Raw genomic sequence first — 24028 nt, 5'->3', positions numbered from 1 at the left:
AATCCACCCGAGTCCCCCCTCAGGATGGGGCCACATGGTGGGTGACAAAACGCGGCAGCGCTGATGGCAGAGCCCTGGCAGCTCTCCAGCTCCTTCCCCTGCAGGTAGGTCGAGATCCAGGGAAAGAGGGCGGGGGCTGCCCCACTCGGGAGCCTGGAGAGGGCCTGCCCACTTCTGGGGGTCACATTCCTGGGTGGCTGTCACCCAACCTCTCCCTGTCACTCAGTGCCTCTGATGCCGGTGAGCCGGAATCTCATCTGGGAGGGGTGGGGACCCCACCGGGGCAGCGAGAACGCTCCGCCCTCGGGGTCCCAGGTCTCCGTCGCCCCCCCGGGGAGCGGGAGGGTCCTGCTCCCCGGCTCCCGTCACTGCCCCAGGGCTGAACTGCAAGAGAAGATTCTCCTCCCCACACCCTCCCTTCAGTCAGCTCGACCAGGACCCACGGCACCTCCCCGGCTTCGGGGGTCCCTGCGGTGCCAGGTCTGGACGGGATGTGCCCCCTCTGGGCACCCCCACGGCTTTCAGCAGCAGCCTCTCACCCCTGGTCCCCCAAACCTCCATACGTCGTCACCTCGAGGTGGCAGATCCAAGCCGGTCCCCCCTGCACCGGGCCTGGGAGGGGGAGGGGGAGGGGCAGGCGTGGGGGCCCCAGCGGATTGATGAAGGTCGACGGGTCCCCAGGGACGCCTGCACACAAGGGACCAGCTCTCCCTTCCCTACGGGGCCCCTGCAGACCTTCCTGGACCTGCACCCGAAGCAGCAGCCGCGTCTGCAGCGGACAGGCTGCCGCACCCCTGTCCCTGACGCTCGGCTCCCGGGCCCCCAGCGCAGGAGCAGGACAGGCGGACAGAACCCTGGTGCTCAGCCCTGTGCCGCTCGACCCCGTCCTTCTGGAGGCAAGACAGCCCCAACCGAGAGTCACGCAGAGGCTCGCGGCTCAGGGCCAGGCCGCTCCAGAACCCACCCAGGGGCGGGGGGGGCCAGCAGCACCCCTCCTAGACTCCCGCAGGGGCCTGGGCGCAGTGCCCGGCCCAGCTCACAGGACACGCAGGACCTGGGCCTGGAGAGGCTGGCTCTGCCCCGACCCCAGGAGCCGGGATCTGAGCCCCTGGAGAAGCCTGAAATCAGGCCTCGGGGCAGGGAGATTTTACAAACGCAGGCGGAGCTCAGGAGGAGGAAGCTCTTACTTGATCGCACCCTCCATCTTCGAGGCTGCCTTGTGGAACTGCTGTGAAGACAGTCTGTACGTCTCGACATTCTGCAAAGAGAAAACAGACCCGACCCGTTACCAGATGGAAGCTTCTCTCCGGCCGCAATCCCACCCGCAGCCGTGCTGAGTCCACACATGCTGACTTCCTGACCAGGATCGCCGGCAGGGCCCAGCTCCTCATGGACCAGCCGCGGCCGCCAGGACACATGGAGCCCCTGGCTCAGGGGTCACACCCCCGCCGCGAGCGAGGCCCGGCCTGGCCTGCCCCACCGTGTAAATAAAGTTTTATGGGCACACGGCCCTGCCCACGATTTGTGACCGCACGGCTGTGGCTGCTCCTGGGCTACGACAGTGTCCACAGAGACAACAAGGCCCACACAGCCTAAGACAGTCACTATCTTAAAGAAAAAGTTTGCCGGGCCTTCGTCTGGTCCAACCCCATCTTATACGTGGACTCTGCTGCCCAGAGATGTGAAGCAACGTACCCGAAGCCACACAGCAGGCAGCGGTGCCGGGACCACAGCCCAGGACCCCCGCACTCACCAGCACTGCCAGGCAGTCCCAGAGGCACATGCTGCCCTCCTTCCGAGGTCACCCCGTGTGTGCACAGGGCCGGCAGTGGGGGAACGGCAGCCGGACAGAGCTGGGCTGGAGCCTGGGGCCACCGCAGCGTCCTTTCGGACAGTCACTCCACTTCTTTGTGCCCCAAGGCAAGTGGCTTCAGGCCACCCAGGCCCAGCACCCCGCATGCCACGTCTCCAGAGACCAACGTAAACACAGCTGCCCCCCAACACCAGCTCCTGGCTGAGCCCCGTGAGCCTCACGGGTGGACCCAACATCTCTAAGGACGCAGGCTCGAGAACGAAACCACCCAGAGGAAGCCCAACACGGGGCTGGCGTCGGACGCCCCAGCAAGATGCCCTGTGGAGCTGCTGGGCCCGCGCAAGCCTGGGGCAGCCCCTTCCCACCACAGATGGGCAAACGCAGGCTTCTGGCTCAGGGCTCCCGCGGGTGCCGGTCAGTCAGGCCCTGCAAGCAGCCAGCGAGGCAGGTGAAGGGACCCGCGGAAATGGAGACTCCACGGCCCATCAGCCTCCGAGCCCGGCTCTCCCAACTCCACCTCCACTGAGTACACAGGGAGCCTGGCCCAAAAGGAACAGACCACTCGGACCAGAAGAGGTGACAGGTGCCCAGATCAGAGCCGTGCGGGGCAAGCGCCGTACCCCATGGGCCCCATCATCCACCTGCAGGGAAGGTAACCAAGGCGGGCGCGGGGAGCACGTCCCCGAAGCACCTGCAGGGCAGCGAAGGCAGAGTCTGTACCCGGGGTGGGGGGCGGAACTAGGCCGGCTGTCCTATCCTGGTACCACGGCCTCTGGGAAGGGCCATCTGGGAGGGACGCGGAAGGGTGTTCCGAGGCGCAGCTGAGCCCACGAAGGGCAGGGGTTCTGCTCTGGGCTGTGCTGGGGCGAGCCCGCTGCCGGGCCGCCACCCCCAGCTGCTGACTGAGGCCACCCCGCCGCTCCCTGGCATGTTCCCCACCTCTGAACCGGGGAGACAGCCGAGGCCCCTCTGATGGTCAACGGGAGCTGCGAACACCCAGCGCACAACAGGCATGAAATAAACGGCGGCTCTCCCCACCCAGCCAGGCTGCCCCCCTCCACAGGGACATGCTGATGCCCAGCCGTCCAGCCCCGACGCTCCAGCCAAGAGATTCCAACTCCACCTCAACCAGTGGACGGTCAACCGACACTGACCCTGGGGAGGGTGTAAGGACACAGGTGAATCAGGTCAGGCCCTCTCCGCTGAGCAGATGCTCTCCTGGGAGGTCCATGTTTTAACTCTCTCTGCACATGGCGTCTGCTCTTTGGGTCACTTCCTCCCCCGAGCCCTGTCTCCTAGCCGTCAGGCGGGCAGCCCTCCCCGCGGGGCGCCGAGGGGGGCGGGCTCAGGGGACGACCGTACCACCCACACGCCACCACTGCCCCTTCTGAAGCCACAAGCCCCCAGCCACGCCGCCCGTCCCCTCCCACAGACAGCCTCGCGGCTCAGGCCTGCCCTCCTGGGAGAGCAGCCGGGCACCGTCCCTTCCCAGGGGAGCACCCGCAGCCCAGATGGGCCCACGGACGCTGGGACCCTGCACCTCCACGCACCGCCCGGCTGGGGAGACCTGCGTCAGCGTCTGCACTGACTGCGACCTCAGCTCGAACCTGTGGTCGGTGAGGCTAGTCGCAGGAAGTGCCCGCAGGCCAAGAAGTGGTGATAGCCCAGCGCAGCTTCCTCTACAGCCTCAGGATGGCTCAGAGGACCACCCCCTGCTGCGCCCTCTGCCCATCTAACCTGCCTGAGCAGGACAGCACCGCCAGCGACCCCCTGCCCCGCACTGCGCCCCGCACGCGCCCTGAGGGAGCAGCTCTGGGTCCACCCAGCTTCCTGGGGCCGCTGGAAGCCGTGCGCTCTGAGGCCTCAGCCAGCGAGAGCAGGGCCCTCGCAGACTCCACCAAGGGGCTTCTGGAAGGACCGGGGGCCCCCCCACCAAGACCCTGCTGAGCGCTGAAGGTCCCACGGCAGCCGGGCCGCAGGCCATGGGGCTGAGCAAGGCTCCACTCTTCAGGGTGTGCTGAGCGGTGGGGCGGCCGCACGGACGACACAGCGACCCCCGCAGCCCCGCCGCCCCCTGCTCCCCCCGACCGGTGATCTCTCCTCCCCTAAATTCAGACCCCACGATTTCAGAGGCCCTCCTCCCCCTCCAGCTGCTGCGAGCGAGTCTGAAACCAGAAGACCTGATCTCGATTAATTAAGCCTGCCATTAAAAATTAAATAACGTGAGTGAGAAGGTGTGAGCCTTATCTCAACAGGCTTCAAGAGTCAGTGTTTCTTCAATCACTTCCCAAGCAGTTTTCATATTTCATACTGTCTGATTTCTCCAAGGGCCTGGATTCTGGAGATCAAAAGAGAGGGCAGGGGGAGGGGGGAGGCTGAGGACTGAGGGGGGCTGTCCGTCCCCACTGCAGCCAGGACGGGGGTCCCTATGGCAGAGCTCGGTCTGCCGGCCTGGAGGGGAGCCCCAGGAACGGTGAGAGGCCGCCGGGCCGTGAGGGTGGGTGCAGGCCGCGGGGGGCGTCTGGCTCCCGGGCTTCTGTGTGAAACGAGGACGGTCCCAGAGCGCCCTCCACACAGTGTCATGGGAATTGCTACAAATGCCGCTGAGATGGCACATATAAAACGCTTCGAGCTCGTGGGGCCTGGCACAGAGGAAACAATAAATGTCTTAAACACTTAACACCCAAATGCACGTCAGCCAAGGGAAAGAGAGGGGCATCTCCTGGAGGAGGCGAGCTCCACCAAGGGAGGGGTTTTCAGCCCCTTTGCCTGACCTATCCCCAGAGCTGCCGGCGGTGCCGGCACAGAGCGGCCCCACCAGGAGCGGCTGAAAAAGGGGAGCAGGGGCAGCTCCGCCCGGGCAGATCAAGAGCGTGACGAGCACGCAGCGTCTGCCTGGTCAATGGAAGTCTCTGAGCTGCCGCTCCGCGGACGCAGCCCCACCGGCAGCGCCGGGCCCAGAGAGGCCGCAGGGGCCACGTGAGGACCAGGAGCTGGGACCCCTCCCCCAAGTGAGAGCGCTTCAGCAACACTTCGGGTGAGTGTAAGAGAGACAGTCACTGGTTCTGCTCTGAACCATCAACCGGGGACACAGGGCCCACGGGGTTCAAGTGGACCCCCATGCCAGGCGCTGTGGCTGGGACCGGTCAACAGACTGGCCCTTCACACCCAGAGCTACGCTTCCGGTAGGAATGTCTATTCCTCTGCCGGTGCAGACAGATGGTCAGAGGCAGACGATCCCGCCCAGGGGCCAGAACCTCGAGGGAAAGAGGCAGGCCCCAGAGCCGATCCATCAGCCTTGCATACGTGCACGCCTCCAGCAAGGGATCCAACATACCGAGGGCCACGCAGACTGGACTCAGAGCAGACGCGTGGTTATGCCTAGAGGAACCTGAAGGCCCAGAGCCGGGAGACTTCCGGCAAAGTCAGTGCAGCTGTCGGGGCCGGAGCCGGGGCTCAAGGAAGCGCCAGACTCTGCAGGGAGCAGAGTGAGGAGGGGAGACCCCAGACTCTGCAGTGCTTCAACACGTCCAGCCAGTCATCAGGGATACGGGAAACTCACCAGCCTAATTACCAAAGGTTCTCCAAGCCCACAGGAACGCAAGGGCATTTGGAGAATCTCTGACTTGAAAATAATAAGAAAAGAAAAGACAAAAGTGTTTTGTAAAAAGTCCAAATAGTCAACATAAAACTTTTAAAACTGTTGGGCGTGCAGTCAGTGACACAGTAGGTGAAGGGACAGAAATTCTGTTTTGTTGAGGGACTGAACAACTGGCTATTTGTGAAGCCAGTTCAGCGTCTTTGCCCCTCCCCGCCGTTGGTGCCGGCTCCTTCCCCAGTCACCAGACCCCACCTCGACCCCGCTCCTCCCTCCTCTCTGCTCCTTCCCCCAACCCCCTTGCGCTGCTGCCCTTTCAGCCACTACTATTGCTAAAAATGACCAAGTGAAGCTGGCCGGTTATGCTCTACTCTGCTGATAGTGGAGAAGGCACCCCTTTCCAGACTTGCTCCGGCACTTACCCAGGATGGGTAAGGGCTAATCTTGCCCCCATTGCCTGCCCTCATGGATGTCCATCTGAGATCCTTTCAACCCCGGGGTCCCTTCCCTCCACAATCTCCTCATCCTCAGGCACACCATCCAAACTCATCCACAGCCACCATCCTCAGGGCCACACCCAGGGCCTCCCACCCTGCAGGAGAGCCTCACCTAGGATCCCAACTGCAACCTGACGGTCCTACCTAGGATCCTCAAGCATCCCCAGGACAGTCCCACCTGAGAACCCCCTCTGATCCTGAGGATGGTCCCACCTGTGACCCCCCGCTCCACCCCGCCCCCCCGGAAAGCCCCACGTGGCACACCTGCCCTCTCACCCCACTGACCACGCCTTTACCCTCCACTCCTCCCACACTCCCCTGCCCTCACTTCCGCTCCCTCCCTGGGCCCTGCTTCCAGCCCCTCCCATCACACCCCGCAACCCTCAGCTCTCACCCAGGTACCTCTGCACCCGGTCACACTCCAGGCCTGGCTGATCCAACCCACCTGCCGCGTCCGCCCCTCTGCCCAGGAGACCCCACAACGAGCTTAGGCTCCAACCTCAGATGAACCTTCCCCACAGCTTGTAATTCGTGAAATTCCAGGACCGCTGCCCCCACCAGGCCTGTTTCCGAGCCTGAGTTCCTGCTGTGGGCAGATGTCCGCTTCTCGACCTCAGAGACAACGGAGGCTGCAGCCAGGCACAAACAGGAGGGTTTCCCCAGGGCCAGGGTGCCTCTGCCTTCGCCCACCCCCGCCGGGCCCCGGGTCCCTGGGCAGCGATGGGCCATCTTTGGGGCTCCGAGGAGCCAGTGACCAGCAGGCCAGGGCTCGTCTGTTTCTTCCCCTCATTTATGAGTGCCTACTGTTCACAGCAGTAAACGAGAGAGGTGCAGCCCTGGCCTTCGCAGAGCTAGCAGCCTGGCTCCTGAAAAACAAAAATTCTACCCTGGAACCAGTGCCAAAAAGACACGGCGGGGTAGGGGTAAGACACAGCCAGGAAGGCCGCTCTGCGGGACAGCGTGGGTGGAGACCTGAAGGACATGGAGAGGGAAACGAGATTCAGGGGAGGCTTAGGCTGGGACCACCACGGCGCGCTCTTGGGAAAGCAGGAGGCGTGTGGCTGGAAGTCGGTCAGCTGACGGCTGGGCCGGGGCCTGGCCACCTCACACAGGGCCCGCTTCAGGGTTGGCAGGAAGCCGGCGGCTGCTCAGGGGACAATGCGGTCTGATTTCCATTCTGGAGGGACCACTGACTGCGCCCTCGGAGACGGGGCGGTCAGGACCGGGGTCAGCTCCTGGGGGGGGGGGGCGGCCCGGGGAGGGGGGTGGCTGCGGAGAGTGCAGGGGAAGGGGCCAGAACACGGCCGCCAGGCGGGCAGCACTGCCCTCACAAGGAAGCCAGGCAGCCCGCCAGGCAGCCCGCCAGGCCTGTGCGCCGGTTAGCTGGTTTTTACACTTCCAGAAACATGTTTGGCTACATGAATATCTAAAGAGTGTGAAAACAAAATGCAGAGCACAATAGAAAACAAAAAGGAATTTTAAAAATGAAGGGACATGAATTTTAGCCCACTTTTGTGACTTACTGGTGACCCGACCCCGAGCAAAGGGCCCCAGAGTCAAGGTCTCAGGATCGGCCCCCGCGGGCAGTGACTCAGGCCACAGGGGTGTTGACCAGGCGCCCCGGGGAGGCAGGCTCGGCACGCACAGGTCCTCAGCACTGAGACTCGGCCCTGGGACCAGAGGGCGCTGCCGGCAGAAGCTACAGGCTGGACGCCCTGCTTCCCAGAGCCTCGTCCCCCGCCCCCGCCCACCCCCGAAAGCCTCCCCGCCCTCTGGCCAGTCGGGCGTGCGGCCCACGCGGCCCAGCCCATCCGGGGAAGGTCGGGCGGACCGCTCCAGGCCTCACTGGCGCCACCAAGCACAAGCTCCCGGGGGACCTGAGTGCCTGGGACACCTGGGGGGCGCAGGTGCCCAGAAGCAGGGCCCCCATGGGCACCACAGCCGTTTCCTAAAATCCCAGCGCCCTTGGCGGCGCCCCGCCCTCCGTGGCTCCCACTGTCCTCACCCGTCCCCGAGGCCTTGCACCCGTGGGCAGCTCGCTGTGGCCCTCAACCCTGGAGCCGCAAGGCCGCCTGAGCCCAGCCCGTAGGCTGCTGGGTGGTCTGGGGTGGGGCCCCAGCATCGGTGTTTAAGGAAGATCCCGGGGGTTCCCTGGCACCCAAGGTGGGAAACGCTGCTCCCGGTCCCGGAAACCCTGAGGTTAAGCCTGCCTTGTCACTGACTAGTGGCTCCCGCTCCACAAAGAACTCCATCCTCTGAGAAACCTGACTTTTATTTCAACATCGGAAACTACAGTGGGACACTAAAATGTGGTCCTTTGTATTAAGTTTCCTAGCTGCTTGATATTTTGTGGTCTGAGAAGTTTTAAAAGAAAATCAAAGGAGGAAAGAGGGCTGAAAAAAAGGAAAAGGAAAAGGGGAAGTCTGGCGACCTCCGCGCCCCCGTCTCACGGGCCCCCTTGGCTTCCAAAGTAATTGGAAACACGTTCAACCCCGTTGTCAGTTCTGCGGAAACACCAGACCTCCTCTTGCTTCTCCTAAACACAGGTGAGTTTTCTTCATGGTTGTCACCTCCTCTGATTCCAACTTCTAATTTTAGAACAGTTTCAAAATGTTGGTAGACAGCAGGCTTTGCGGGGATAATATAGCTCAATGTGTATGAGGTATAAATTACCTAAGTTAAAAATAATTCTCTCCTTTATTGCAAAAATGACTAATTAACTCAATTCAAGTACCGTAAAGGTTCCTGCTAAGTGTTTACTAAAGGTTCTAAGAGACTCTGGGAAAAGATTTCTTTTCTTCTTGACTTCACCTCCAGGAGAGGGGATTCGCCTGTGAGGAGCACCTACTGCCCGCCAGTCCCCAGGTGCTGTTACACACTTCACGCTGTCTGTTCTGCAGACAGAGCCTGAGGCTGGGAGCCGGACCCACCAGGCACGTCTGCCCGGAGCCTCCTCCACGGAAGGATTAGTCCAGGCGCTTGACACAAAGAGACGAACAGATGCAAATGAGGGTTTTGGTCCTTCTACAGAACGAATACCTTGATGAGCTGAGACATGCACGAACACACACCTGAACCACCGGTATGTGTTTGCTCTCCGGGCTGTGCAAATGCAAACAGGAAATGTCACAGCACCGAAGAAATCCGCACAGGTTCTCACGGAAGACTAAAGTTTGGGGGCTGCAAAAGGGTATTTTTTAAAAGGTCCCATTCTCATACCCGCAAATAGAGCCCAACAGCTTATGGGCTGTAGAGACAGCTCATAAGCACGAGCTCCTAAATGAAACAGGCTTGGAGTCGGGGGGTGCTGGGCTGTGCTCAGAGGAGTGGGAGAAGACCAAGAATAAACGAATAAATACACCAGAAATAAGTAAGGTGCGTTTAAAAAGATCGCCCTCTGGCCTGAGCAACACGTGGCAGCCGCCCTCGGGGGTCAGGGGGCCGTCTACGCGAGGAGGGACAGAGGCCAGCACGGTTACTGGGGACATTTGCTGCTGCGTGGGGGGGAGTGACAGCCTCTCACAACCACCGGGGGAGACAATTCCTGACGTGTCACCCTCGGGGGCAGCAGTCGGTGCTGAAGGAACGGGAGCTGTCGTGACCACTATTGTTACCAACAAGTGATCTGTTGAGGAAATTAAACTACTAGCTTCTGGAACCACGGATCGGGAGCAAGGGGGGGGTCAGTGTTCACGGCGGCGGGACCCCGAGGCTGCAGGACCCCAAGGCGGCGGCAGCTGATGGGGGGCTCCAGGACCTGGACCCCCAGGCGCTCTGTTCTCCCAGGGAGCGGAGTCCGCCGGCCACAGCCCTGGGGGCCGGCAGCTCCCGGCACGAGTTCCGGGCGCAGAGGGTAGAACGGCCCCAGGCCAGCGGCTGGCAGGCGGCAGGGGCAGCTCTTGTCCCCCCACCAACCCCAAGCCTCGGGCTGCGGTGGCCGAGCCAGGTCACGTCCCTTCCCGCCACCCGCAGGCACCGTTGGGGGAGCAGGGGGGGATGGAGCCCAGGGCAGGCCCCACTGCCCTCCTTCTCCGACTCAGCACTGATGCCCGGCCTCCGGGGCCATGCCCAGGGCCCTTCGGTCCAGCCTGATGGCCTCTGCTTCCGCCAGGGCCGCCCTTCTGGAAGATGCCATGCGGCCTCTCCTCCCCGCCCGCTGATCCCGCTCAGGCCGCGCTGCTGAAAGGGTAAAGTTTTGCACCTGGAGGAACCTCGACCCTCCTGCAAAGAGCAGCCCTGCAGCTGCCTTTTCTGCCCCTTCTTCCTTTAACATCCTTGTGTTTCCTTCCATCCTCCTGGAAACCTTATTTCTGCTGCTCAGGCGGAGAGTGTGGCGCAGGCTCATTCCAGCCCTGCGTTCAAATCTCGCACCTCAGAGAAGAGCGTGACAGGCACCAGGTGCGCATCGCCTGGACTCACCGCTCACTGGGGCTCTGCCCTTCCACCCACTCGCACGCTCCTTCTGGCTGAAGCCACTTGAGTTATCGATATTTCACTCATCATGACCCTTTGCCCCCAAACACTTCAGCTGCATCTCCCAAGAGCAAATTAATTCTGATATTCTGAGTAAACCCTAAACAACTACCACAGTCGGGACCCTTCACATCAATAGGATAATTTTCTAATATATCACCTGTATCTGACTGTTCCCAGCTGCCCCAGGAAGCCCCCCCAATCCGGGACGCAGTCGAGGGTCACAGGTCATGCCTGGCTGACATGTCCCTGCCTGCCTTTCAGTCTAACCTGCTCCCACCCTCTCTTGGCCTTTCAGGACACTGATATGTTTCAAGAAGTCAGGACAGTTGTTTCAGAGAATGTCCCTCAGTTCGAACACTTGTTTTGTCATGATTAGATTCAGGTTAAAATTCCTGGCGGAGAAACGGCAGAGGTGAGGCAGCCGTCCCTCAGTGTGTCCCACTGTTAAGATGAGGAGTTAGGGAGTGGCCGCTAGGCTGCTCTACTTTCCCGAGGGGCTGCAGCCATGTCCCCCATCGACACGTCGGTGTATGAGGTCACGGGACACTCCTCCCCCGACCCTGGTGGAACTTTGTGGCTGCTTCAAAGTGACATCACGTGGCTTTGGAGGTGGGATCGTGAACACCTGGCACACTGGTGCCTCGCTCTCTGGGAGGAAGCCTGGAACAGCCCACCCGGAAGGGACACGTAAATGATTCGGCCAACAGTCCAGTGAAGCCCCAGCACGGCCACATCCACTGCCAGGGGTGGGGGGGAGAAGGTTCTAGATGGTTCCAGCCCCCAGCCACCATATGGCCCCCAGCAAGGCCTCTGACTTGAGGAAACAGAGCCAAGCTGTTCCTGTGTCCTGTCTGAGCCCCCGACTCTCAGAGCCCGTGACCCTAACCAACGGCTGCTTGATGCCTCTGAGCTTCGAGGGGATTTGCTATGTAGGACCGTAGACCTGCGACCACACCCTTTCCCTCGACAACAAGCACGTGACCTGAAGAGTGATGCTGTAAAAGCATAATTACCCTACTTCCCAACAGTCATGGTTTTTGCCTGAATTGATTATTATTACAACAGTGGCAAATGGGTGACTGTCTATCATTCTCTCCACATTTATTAGTTGTTGTTCCATCGTAAAGACAGTTTTCCTCTCCTTTCCTCCTTTTGTTCCTGTATGTTTTTATGTCAGTTTGGACTTAGATTCTCTTTTTAAAATCCAACGTGTTATAATCCATTTCTGTCGTCACTATTGTGTTGCACAGACAAGGTGTCCGAACTCGGCTCGTGGGACCTCTTTCAGGCCATCTCCTGGGTCCCGTATAGACTCACATGCCCTCACCATGTTCTGAACACTCCTCACTTTTTCACAAGATAAGATGTTAACCACCCCAATAGGTACACTGCGATGTCTAACTGCACGTCTAATTTGCATATCCAATAGCTAATGATGGTGAATGTCTTCTCATGTGCTTATTTGCCATCTGTATATCCCCTTGGTGGATTTTTCTAATTGGATTGTTGGTTTTTATTTATTTATTTTTTGCTGGTGCATTGTGAGAGTATTTTCTATATTCTAGACACTAGTCCTTTGCTTGGTGTGTGGTTTGTAGATATTTTTTTCCCCTTCTGTAGCTCCTCTTTTCATCTTCCTCACAGGGCCTTCCACAGAACGAAAGTTTTTAATTTTGATGAGGTCCATTGTAACATTTTTTCCTTTTATGGATCTTGCTTTTAATCTCAGTACCAGATGTTAGTACATAGCAATCTGTAATGCAGTTGATTTTCGTGCGTGGGTCTTGTGTATGGTGACCTTGCTAAAAGCCTTTATGAGTCCTAGGGTTTCCTCTTCTTTTTTCTTGGATTCCTTAGGTCATCTATGCAGATGATCATATCCTATGCAAACAGGGACAGTTTTATTTCTTCCTTTCTAACCCACAGCCTTTAATTTCTCTTTCTTCTCTTACTGCAGAGGCTAGTGTCTCACTGGTGGCGTAACTCTAACCCTGCTTTTAGTGGACGTGTTGACAGGCACCTTGTTGCCGTGGTGGGGCGGGGGGCGTTCAGAATCTCATCCATGTCTCTGGTGACAGCTGGTGGTTTTGGTACATACTCTTTAACAAGTTAAGGTAGTTCCCTTCTATTCCCGATTTTCCAAGAGTTTTTGTCATGAATGGGAGTAGATTTTTGTCAAATACTTCTCTGTATCAATTAGTATGATCATATGTTTTTTCCCTCAGCATGTTGATATAACAGATTTCATTGATTTTCAGACACTGACCCAGTCTTGCACACCCAGAATAAACCCCACTTTGCATAACATGGTGTATACACACATAGTATATAATTCTTTTCATACATTGCTGAATTTGGTTTGCAAATATTTTGTTGAGGATTTTTGTGTCTAACTTCATGAGAGACATTGTAGTTTTCTCTTGTCTTTGGTTTGGTAACACTGCTTGTCTGACAAAGTATTGAATGATACTGGCCTCATAAAATGAGTTGGGAAGTTTCCCCTGAGCTTCTCTTTTCTAGAAGAGATTGCGTAGAATTGGTTTTAATTTCTTTAACTGTTTGGTAGAAATCTCCAGAGATACCATCTGGGCCTCGAGATTTCTTCTCCTGGAGTCTTAAAGTCATGAAGTCCATTTCTTCAGTGGTTACAGGACTATTCTGTTTATCAATTTCATCTTGGCTGAGTTTTAGCAGTTTGCGGTTTTCGAAGAATTGGTCCATTTCTTCTACGTTGTGGAATTTATGAGCATAAAGTGGTGTTACTTCATTCCCTCCCAGTGGCCATGGAATCTGTGGGGATACAACCTGCTTCACTGCTGATGGGGGTGACCTGTGTCTTCTCTATACCTTTGTCAGTCTTGCTGGAGGTTTATCAATTTTATCAAATTGTTCCAAGAACCAGCATTTTTGTTTCATAAATTTTCTTTAGTGTTTTCCTATTATGATTATATTTTCTGTTCTTATCTTTTATTATTTCCTTCCTTCTGCTTGCTTTGGGTTTATTTTGCTGTTCTTTTTCTAATTTCTTGACCTTTTAATTTGAAACTTTTCCTCTTTTCTAATTTAGGGATTCACTGGTATAAATTTCCCATTCAACCCTGCTTAAGCTATATCCCATATATTTTGATATGTGGTTTCTATTCTTTCAAATTTGTTAAGGTTAGTTTTAGGGCCCAGGATATAGACTATCCTGGTCCCGCAGGTGCTTAAAAAATACATGCATTTTGCTATTGTTGGAGTATCCTTTATATGTCAGATCCTGCTAGTTGGTTGTGTCATTTAGACCCTTTACATCCTTGACAATCTTCTGTCTAGCACTTCTATCAGTTGCTGAGAAAAGGGGATATTGAGGTCCCCAAACTATTATTTTAGGTCTGTGTGTGTCTTTCTGCCCACTCAGTTTTTGCTTCACATGTTTTAAGACTCTCTTCTTCGGTGCACACACATTTAGGATTACTATGCCTTCCTGGTAGACTGATCCTTTTATCATCATATAACACCCTTCTTTGTGTCTAGTAATTTTCTTTGCTCTGAAGTTCTTTATCTGATATTAATGACCACTCCTATGTTTTTCTGGATCAATGTTTACATGACATATTTTTTTTTAAATCTACTTTTTTTTAAAAATTTTATTTATTTATCTATTTATTTATTTATTTATGGCTGTGTTGGGTCTTCCTTCCTGTGCGAGGGCTTTCTCTAGCTGTGGCAAGCGGGGGCCACTCTTCATCGTGGTGTGCGGGCCCCCCCACCATCGCGGCCTCTCCTGTTTCAGAGCACAGGCTCCAGACGCGCAGGCTCAGTAGTTGTGGCTCACAGGCCTAGTTGCTCCACGGCATGTGGGATCTTCCCAGACCAGGGCTCGAACCCGTGTCCCCTGCATTGGCAGGCAGATTCTCAACCACTGCGCCACCAGGGAAGCTCTGGCATATCTTTTTTTCACCCTTTTACTTTCCATCTATGTCACCGTATTTGAATTGAGTTTCTCATAGACAGCAGAGTTGTGTGTGTGTGTGTTTGTGTGATCTTCTCTGGCAATCTCGGCCTTTTCACTAGCATATTTAGACCATTTACCTTTAAGGTGATTACTGACAGTTAGAGCTTAAGTCTTCCATCTTATCACATGTTTCCTGTTTGTTCCCTCTGTTCCTCCTCCATTTCTCTTTTCTTGTCTTCCTGTCAGTTAAACATTTCACCAGATTCCATGTTGATTTATTAATAGTGTGTCTGAGTCACTGCTTCACCTAATTTTCTCAGTGGCTGCACTGAGCATTACAATGCACACATGTAATATACAACCTGCTGCTGCCGACGCTCTACCGCTCAGGGTCAAGTCTGCAAGCCTCACTTCCACTGAGGTTCCTCCAGCCTCTCCACTTTTTAAAGTCTACTTTGAGCATTTTTTGTACATGCATTTGTCTCACATCATACGATGTTATATTTTTTGTTTCAACAGTCAAATATGATTTTAAAAATTCATGTGAAGAAGGATAATGTTGTATTTATCTGCATTTTTTATTTCTCCTTTGTTATTTCTTTCTTGTTCATATTCCCAAATTATTTCTTTTATCATTTCCTTCTGTTTGAAGAACTTACTTTGCCATTCCTTACGGGTACACTGGGCAGCCACAAATTCTCTTAGCTCTCTGTAATCTGAGAACGTCTTCATTTCCTCTTCATTCCTAAAGGATAGTTTTGCTGGGTGTAGAATTCATGGTTAACAGAGTTTTTCTTTCAGGACTCAGGAAATACGCCACTTCCTCTGGCCTCCATGATTTTACATGAGATTCCACCATCGATCAAATCGGCCTCACTGCATACGTAACATTGGCTTTCTCTGACTGCTTTCAAGTTTTGTCTTTAGCTTTCAGAAGTTTCATGATTGTGAGTCTAGGTGTGGCTTTCTTTGGGTTTATCTTTGGGATTTGCTCAGCATCTGGATTCAGAGCCTTTACTGCACTATTGTGTCCACTTGGTTCCTCCAAGGCACTGGGGCTCCTGCTGACCCTGAGGGGTTGCCTGCGGAGCAGGAAGTGCTTCCCCAGGCTGTGCTCCCCCGCCAGCCACTTGTTGGGGAGGGGTCCCCCTGCCACTGTCAGTCATCTTTTGCCTACAGGGCACAAGGAGCACTGCCCCAGCCACTTGTGGGCGGGACATCCCCTGCCGGCCAGCAGCTCACCAATGATCTGGGTGGGAGCAAGGACCCTCTGGTCCACAGGACAAAGTGCTCTTCCCAGGCCAGTGCTCCCTGGCTGCCCCCAGCCCTGCTGTGGCAGGGTCCCCCTGGTGTGCTGTCGAGCCATTTGGGGTCTCAGGGGAAGAAGGGAGTCTCTGGCCCCAGGGATGAAGAACACTTGTTGGGGGTGCATGCCAGGGGCTCTCACCAGACCCCCAGTATGGCTGGGGGGCTCCATCTCAATCTGGAGGAATGTGAGCCGACCTGCGAAGCCGTCTGCCACTAGGTTGGGGCCGAAGACACTGGCCCTGGTTGCCTTCTGTCACTGGGAGGGGGTTGTGAGCACCTGGGCCACCGCGCTGTTCCTCCAGCCCAGGGTCCCTCACCAGCTCTTCGTCTTCCTTCCTTTCAGAGTCCTGTGGTGCCTCTCAACTTATTCCAGGGTTCCCATCTGTACTTGGTGGGGAGAGCAGGGAGAGGGGAGCCCAGACATCTTCTCTCTGGAAGTCCCTCTCTGTGGGTGGTATCTGTCTGATAGATGGCTGGGTTCATTTATTTCTGCTTGTATTAATTTTTAACACCATCTCTGTCGATTTAATTTTTAAATAAGAAAAACATTAACATGGTTCAAAAGTCAAACTATTTATAAAAAACACACTCAGAGATGTCCCACACCCTCCCTGTCTTCCCAGCCCATTCCCACTCCCGCTTGTAGGTAAAAAATCTCATTAGTTTCTGGTTTATCCTTCTTGAGGTTCATTTTGAAAACTAAGGAGATTCGTACACTTCTATCTTTTTTTCTCATTTCAGCAGAGGCATGATTTTGGCCTCAGAACCTCAGTCAGCTGTTAATCATTCAGAGCCCAGCGACTTAAAATCTTCGTAATCTCTGTGTTTCCCTTTCAAAACCCCTTCAGATGCCTCTCTGATTCCATTTAAACCCACTCCCTCTTTTCTGCTCAATTCCTCCATCTGTTGAGTCGTTTGTCTGCTTTCCCTCTTTAAATTTTACTGATCCACAGTTTTTTCCAGACTTTCCTCATCGTTCTCATTCTTTCTTCCATCATTAACACATCTGAGAGGCGATCTCAAAGAAACAAGGCGCGGCCTTGATGGGAGTCTGCAGTGAGGCGATTTCTGCAAAGCGAATCCTGTTCCCCAGGAAGCCCCTGGGGCGCCCTGGGGAAGGGCAGTCCAGGAGAGAATCAGGAGCAGCCTGGACAGAGCCGCCTGTGTGCTCAAGGTCACGTGTTCGGGGGAGAGAGGTGCTGTCAGCAACACCGCGACGAAACGGGACGTTCACAGCCGCACGTCAGCTGGCAGGGGCCCCGCTGCCTCGCGGAGCCCCGCAGTCCGGGCAGCTCAGCTCAGCCGCTCCTCACCGAGCTCGCGCTTCACACCAGCTCTCCCCCAAGCACCTCCTGCCGCTTCGTATCGCTAGAGCTCCCCGGGCCCCTCCCAAGCACCCCACCCACAAGGCCAGCAACGCCGCTCCTGGGTCCAGGGGTTACAGGCAACCTGATGGGAAGGGGCTCCACTCGGGACCACTGGCAGCGCCTTCCGATCGGCTTCTCCGCCGGACAACACGTGTTCCTGGGCATCCACAGGGAAGTGGGCCGTGGGAGCAGGTGCCACAGGGACGCCCGGGGCAGGTGTCCACAGGTACCGCTGTTCTAGGCAAAGCTGCCAGCTGGTAACCAACAACCAGGTGCCGCAACGTCGTCTGTTTGTTTTAGTGACGCCTGGCATTCTCGACAGAGGCCATGAGCACGTCCACAACACTTGCCAAGTGTGACCCTCTGAACAAGAGATGGGACGGCCTGTGTTCCTCCTGGGAGGATGGCAGGAACCCGGCTCCACGGGGTCCACACGGACAGCCCTCGCGGAGACAGTGATGGGCCGGAATCTTTACGTCCCAAAGCATTTCAAGCAAGACATGAAGTCCTTTCTTGAGCCGTTTAACTCGGGTAAATAACCTAACCTCCCTCTGCTTGAGTTTAGAGGCTGGTACTGTGAGATCCTAAGAGCGCCAAGTCCCCCCCAGACTGACTCTGGTGTATTTAAGAAGGCACCAGGCAAGAGGCCACCAAGAGCCCCAGAATCTTTACATTCCGCGCCTTTCCCACGTGATCCCCGGGTTCCGAGTGTCCGGGACGGCCCCGGCCTGGCTGCCCTGCAGTGGGAGCTGCGCCTGCCCAGCCCCACGTCCGCCGTGTCTGGCGACGGGCCCGAGTTGCCGCTGACGGAGGTGGGAAGGCCTTCGCTCTGCAGGGACCCGCGGGCTGGCCTCGGGTGGGTAGGCACACAGGCCGCGGCCCCAGAACCTGTGCTGGGCGTGTGTCCACAGAGCACCCTTCCCTCCCCTCTTTCTCTGCTCTGGATTTGCAGGTTTGCCGCTGTACGTGTAAGAATCACGTCCCGACCTGGAGCTCAAGCTGGGGCAAGAGGCTGACCCCCATCAGGGGCTGGGGACACTGAGCTGGGCCAGCAGATGGTGGGGTGGAGTCTGAAGGGCGTGCAGGGCCCGACCAGGTGACGTCCAGGGCCGGGTGAGGAAGCACAGTGCAGACAAGGCAACGAGAAATCTGGACGGGACAGAGGGACGGCCACTAAGGCCAGGAGACCATCAGGGACGATGCCCTCGTGTGGGTGACAGATGACGGAGATGCGGATGCAGAGGAGGGGACAGTTTTAACCATCGGGAAGTGTGGGGATGGATGGAGTGTAGGAAACACACAGACAGGGAGAGGAAAGAGCCCAGCAGACCTTGGCTTTCCCAGCTGGGGGGCGAGTTCCCAGGAAGACGGTCCATGTGGAGACGTGAGCCCTGCATACAGAGCCGCTGCGGTGGCCTCGCATGGCCCCCACACCCACCACCGCCTCGTGTGCCTGGCCATGCTATGCGCTCGGCCACTGCACCGTCCCTGCCACGCGGCTCTGCGGCCGCTTCCTCCTGACTCAGCGACCACTCTCCTTCCTGAGGCTCCTCCCAGCTCGACTGCACTGTGACCCCCGTCACTGACCCTGAGGGCAGGACGAGGTGCAGGCAGACCTTCTACTACAGCAGGCGTAACACCAACCTGGGCACTTAGCGCCACGGGCTGCCTTGAGGGGACAGCTCCTCGGACAGTCACCTCCAAGTGCAGGACGTGGCATCAGACTGTCTAGGAGGACGCAGTCTGGATGCAGAATAGGCAGGGCCACGTGGCTATTTCCTTTCTGGAGCATATCTGCCTGCCCATTAAAAAGATAAATCCCAGTGTGGACAGGGCGGCCGGACTAGGATTCTGAAGTCAGCCAGCCCCAGACGTACATCCCACGTCCACCACTGAGGAGGCCGTGGGGCCGCGTGCAAGCTGCACGTGGTCCCTGAGACCCAGCAGGAAGGGCCACGTCCACACACGGGGCCTGTAGGAGGCAAACAAAGCCTTGGGAGGTGCCTGCCCCCCGGGCAGAGGTAGCAGCTGTGCGTGGGCACTGGAAAGCCAGGGTGAGAGCAGTGCCGGCAGCTGGGGACCGACTGCAGCGGCCGGCGAGGCGGCGAGGACACCAGACACCTCCACGGCAGGAGGACAGCTTAAGCGGTAAGGTCTTTAAAAACACTCTTCCGAGAAATACAATCACAACCGATCTTGATATGAGACCCGGGATGGAGAGCCGGCCTCAGCCCAGTGCACCTGTGCAGGTGATCTCCGGGAAGGGCACAAAGGTGACCTCTGCCCTGTGCTCCCGACAGGGCACAGGGGCCATGGGACGGATGGCCAGGCCGGGGAGTAGGGCCAGGAGGGCTGAGGCCCCGGCAGGCTGAGCTGCTGGGAAATGCCGAGCACAAAGACAGGGCTTCAGAATCTGATTAGGAGAGACGGGGACCAGGACAGGCCCACGCTGGTGAGAAGGGGTGCGGTCAGCAGGGGGCGGAGAGAAAGAGCCCCGGAACCCCCAGCCTCCGCCCAGGAGACGGAACAGAGTGAATCCAACACGGATACCTGGGGTCGGCTGCAGACAGCGTCAGCATGCTAGATGAATTCTCGTCCCCACCCAGGCGAGTCACGCAAGCTCTGAACTCCCTGACGGAGACTCTTGTTGCTCTGGCAACTAAGAATTCAGAGAAAATGGGAAGATACCAGACAGGACCATGTCCACGTTAGCAAAGGGAGAAAAGGTGGGTTTTGGGAAACCTAAGTTTGGTGACCAGTCACACCCCCGACAGGATTCTATCGTCTGAGTCCTTAGAAACAGAAGTGCCGGCAACCAGGGTGGCCACAGATGGGACACAAGTCAGGCTGACCCACTTCCCCACTTCTGTCTTAGGTGTCAGGGACACGGCCCAGGTCCCTCTAGGTCTAAGAGCACAGCACTCACCGCTGTACCAGTTGACTCTCAAACCACTGAGCTGCCTTGGGGCCGCTTTCCTACATGTGAAAAGAATCAGATTGGATCAAGGGTCCTCCTGTCTCACCTTATCGGAGGCGGCTAGCCCAGGTATAAGCAGCCCATTCTTGCTAAGAAAGGCCGGGCCTCAGGGCATAGCTCTGCTCAGCTCCAGGGACCCTGGGTGACAGCTTCCCAAGGGGGCCTGGCCAGGCGGCCCCCTGGGAGCACAGGCTGAACCTCCATCCTTGGTGCCCATCCTTCCCACGGCGGCCGCTCCACTGAGTGTGTGACAGGGTCGCCTTGGGCTGTAACTCATTTCCCCGAAGCGTGAGGCTGGGCCCTCTTCCTGCACCCCTGACCAGCAGCCACCTTCTCTTGTGAAGCGGACTTCCCTGAACCTACTCCCCTTCCTCGGAACCTTAAGCAGCTCCTGTTTTCCTGGAGAGGCTCAGGGACTCCAGGCAGGGCTGCTTCGTGCCGCACTGAGAAGGCTGCAGGCCTGGCAGGATCAAGGCACAGCCGCTCCTTAGGAAAAGCAAGCCCAAGCAGAAAAAAAACGGAAACCAGGAGAAGCACTAACTGCTCACAGGCAGAGGCTGGGATGGCGGGGAGTGGGTGCACCTCTTGGGGAAAGAGCCCGAAATCCAGGAAGAACACACGTTTCCAAGGTCCTCCCTTTCTCCCTGCCTCACTCTTTGAAACTAGACCCCAAAAGTGCCCTCTCCACTTGCAGCTGCTGAGTTTAGAAAAGTAAGACCATACTGACGGAGCTGGCAGGCCCACTGGTCACAGGAAGGTCTCAGGCGTCCCTCGTCTGGGGCCCTAGCCCTCAGCATCCCCTCCCCTCCCACCCTGGACTGTGGGCTCCGTGTGGCAGGAACCACCACTGCCCAGCACTGAACAGAGCCAAACTAACGCGGGATGAACGGGTGGGTCCTCCAGGCACTCCGGGGGCTGCTTTACGCACACAGCCACGCGTCCCCCAGACAGCTGGCAGCGCGAGTTTGAAATTCCCGTTTCAAAGACGAGGAAACTGAGGCTCCGGAATTTAGACAACTTGCTCCAAGTCCCAGGCTGCTGTGCTGCTGAGGCGGAACCAGGGCTGAGCTCTGCTGGACCCCGGAGCCGCCCGCCCCACCCGCCTGGCCCTGGGCCCAGCGAGGCCTGGAGAAGAGGCCATCCCTGGAGATGAGACTGCCTCAGACACACCCGCTGCTGCTGGAGCGCGGCCTGCAGTCTGCAGGGGAGAGAACACGGAGCGGACGGCGGGCCTGGTGCCCAGCCCCCCACCGTCAGTGCATGCTGCCCTCTGCCTCCCGCCTGAACGGACATCATGCCAGCTGTGCTTCCTGGGCCGAGACCCTGGCGAGGCTGCTGTGAACGCAGCAGTGCACCTCTCTCTGCGGGAAAAGGGAAGCCCTCCTCGCTCCAGCCTGGCGGCCTGGGCACCAGGAACAACTCTTCAGAAAGATCACGAGGCACAGGCGCCCAACAAAACATGCTCCCCTCACTCAGGAATAACCGTCACGGGCACAGAAGGGTCACGAAGTCCCCTCCCCTGAACACTGGTCTGGACTCCGCGGGCTCTCCTGCCCGTCGACGCCGATCACACGGCCGGGTCCAGACGGCGTCCTCCGGGCAACGGGCCTCTGCGCCTCCCGCCCCGACCTTCCCCACCCCGATTGGCTCCCAGCTGCTGAGGGGTCAAGGATGATCCAGCCACTGTTCCAAGTCTGCCCCAAACAGCTTTCCACCATCAAGTTCCAAGCGTAAAAGGAAACCAAAAAAAAAAAAAGGAGCTTGACGATTGGAAGGTGCAGAAGCTGAAAATGTCAAAGTCTGAGCATTCAACAACTGAGGCAGAATTTATATAAAAATACAACAGCAACAGCAACTGGAGAAGATTCTCCGTGGTCCCAGCCATTACAGGAACACAACTGTCCCCCGAGAAGGCCCACTAGGCCTGCCCAGCCCCTCTCCACCTCCACCCCACCTCCCTCCAGAGACCCGGCTCCTGTTTTGCAAAATGCTAGTGTTTAAGCATCTGCACACCTCTTCTGGAAGCTTTTAGTAACTGCTCTCAACCACGCAGGCAAACCTCACTTAAAAGAAGGGGCCCATCTGCCTATGTGAGGAGTCTGGAGCTGACCTAGGACGAGCGGGAGGACGGTGAGAAAGAAGCAGAGCACGGGCTGTAAGGACAACCAGAGGAGAGTCACCTTCCGTGCTGCACACCTCACACGCCTGGCGTCCCCCAGACTCCAACGGGTGACCCCCTTCTGTCCCCACGGACAGGCTCCAGTGCCCGTGCCTGCCATCAAGCCTGCAAGACACCGCCAACCTCAAAGCTCCAAACCGAGACAAGGGACTCCAGGACCCGCGGGGACAGCAGGCGTGCGGTGGCTTGGCCACGGTCTCAGGCATAGGGAGAGCCATGGGTTAACCTGCCAACCATCGCCTGCCACAGGTTTCAGCGTCTCTTTGAAAACTCCTTCATGATCAACATACTAAGCCGCCCAAACAGGAAGCAAGTTACAAAGTTACCAAATGAATTTTCGTTGTTGCAGATTTGAAAAAGGGCAGGTGATGTGCCTCTGAAACTTGTTCCTTTCAAAGGCTCATCTTCAGAAAAGTAGAGATGGGCCCTCTGATCCCTGACCCCCAGGAGAAAATCAGTAACGGTGCTCGTGTATTTGTGCTCGTGTATTTGTACCGCGACGGTCACACTGTCACTACCTCTTTCCAGCGCAGAACTGCGGGGTCAGTTTCCTGAGCCCGCCCGGAGCTCGGGGCCCAGCCGCCCTCCCGCCGGACCGCTCACCTGCCTCTCCAGGCGCCCGAGCTGCTCCTTGTATAAGGCGTCGCAGCGTCTCAGCTCTGCCTCTCGGCTCTCCAGCTCCCCGGCCTGCGGGGAGAGCAGAGTCCAGTTAGCCGTCTGCGACCTACGAACGGAAGCCCACGCAGTGCCACGTCGCTACTGCCGTTAAGAGGGGACCCTGCAGCACTGACCAGGGCAAGCGTGTGCACACGCGCCCCACGGTCTCCAAAGGCAGGCAGGGTGACTAGGGCCCCATCACAACGCAGAAACAGAGCGGCTTAGGTGACGGCCCTGAAGCTCAAAGCCACGAGCGGAGCTGGGGTCGAGCCTGGGCAGAGAAGGGCCTGGACGGAAGCTGTGCAGCCTCAAGGCACGCAGGCCGGAAGCACTGCGCCGTCCCCAGAGCACATGTGCCGCCGACTCACTCCCTGAGCTCTGAGCGGCAGGGACGCCCTGATGTCCTCCTTCTGCTGAGCAAACCACCTGTCTCCAAGGGCCAGGGAGCTGAAAGGTGAGCAGCCTTGGAACCCAGAATCCTAGGCCTCGGGGGACAGCTGCCCCTCAGCCTCCTGACGGGAGCAAACAGAACACTGGTGCACACGGCCGAGGACCCTCACAAGGTCACAGCAGGCTACCCGGGCCAGCCCCCTCCCCACCCTCAACCAGCCGGGGGTCCTTCAACAAGTCCCTGACCCCAAGCGCCAGCTCACGCATGTGTGACACAGAAACCCGGAATGACTCCCCCCACGGGCTGTGCAGGGGTCAAAGGAAACCCCAACGGCAAGGCCAGGGTCACATTAGGCCCACGCACAACGATGCTACATCAGACGAAGCAGGAATTCACGTCCTCCTCACGGGGAGGCCCATGTCCCCGGAGCCCTTGGGACCTCCCTGAGTCAGGGCCCCTGGCCTGCCTCTGCCTGAGAAAAACGAGGGCTGGCCTGGCGCAGGGGCTGTAGAAAGTGCATGCAGCGCAAACGCCCGGTGTTGGCGCCTGGACCAGAGGCTGTGCCGGTGACGCAGGTTTGGCGGACGGAGGTGCCCACTCTGCAGAACGGCCACCGTCCGGCCCTTGCCTGGCGCACGGCAGGCAGGTGGCCCTCAGGTCAGAGCCAAATGTTAGCGGGTGTTGCCACGTGACACACACGCCTGTAAGGGGGCTGGGGCACTGGGGATGAGGGGGAGCTCCGGTCCTCATGGAGCTTAGATCCCAGCAGAAGAGACAGAAAAACAGGACAACTGCAGATGGACACGGGCTGGGGAACCACAGAGGGAC

The 24028-nt window shown here is 57.5% G+C and overlaps 1 protein-coding gene across 1 annotated transcript in view; it reads right to left on the bottom strand.

The window, feature by feature from the left end:
• The window catches only part of CHCHD6 (coiled-coil-helix-coiled-coil-helix domain containing 6), a 129853-nt gene that overhangs the window by 22888 nt on the left and 82937 nt on the right, over positions 1-24028 (bottom strand). Inside the window, exons 5-6 of the mRNA XM_068557249.1 lie at positions 22756-22839; positions 1188-1258 (exon numbers count right to left, since the gene is read on the bottom strand). Coding sequence (XP_068413350.1) covers positions 1188-1258; positions 22756-22839 — 155 coding nt within the window. The remainder of the gene's footprint in view (positions 1-1187; positions 1259-22755; positions 22840-24028) is intronic.

Source organism: Eschrichtius robustus, chromosome 12, assembly GCF_028021215.1.
Source record: "Eschrichtius robustus isolate mEscRob2 chromosome 12, mEscRob2.pri, whole genome shotgun sequence".
Classification (NCBI taxonomy): Eukaryota; Metazoa; Chordata; class Mammalia; order Artiodactyla; family Eschrichtiidae; genus Eschrichtius; species Eschrichtius robustus.
Note: the sequence above shows the minus strand (reverse complement) of the source record. Positions and strands in the feature narration are given on the sequence as shown.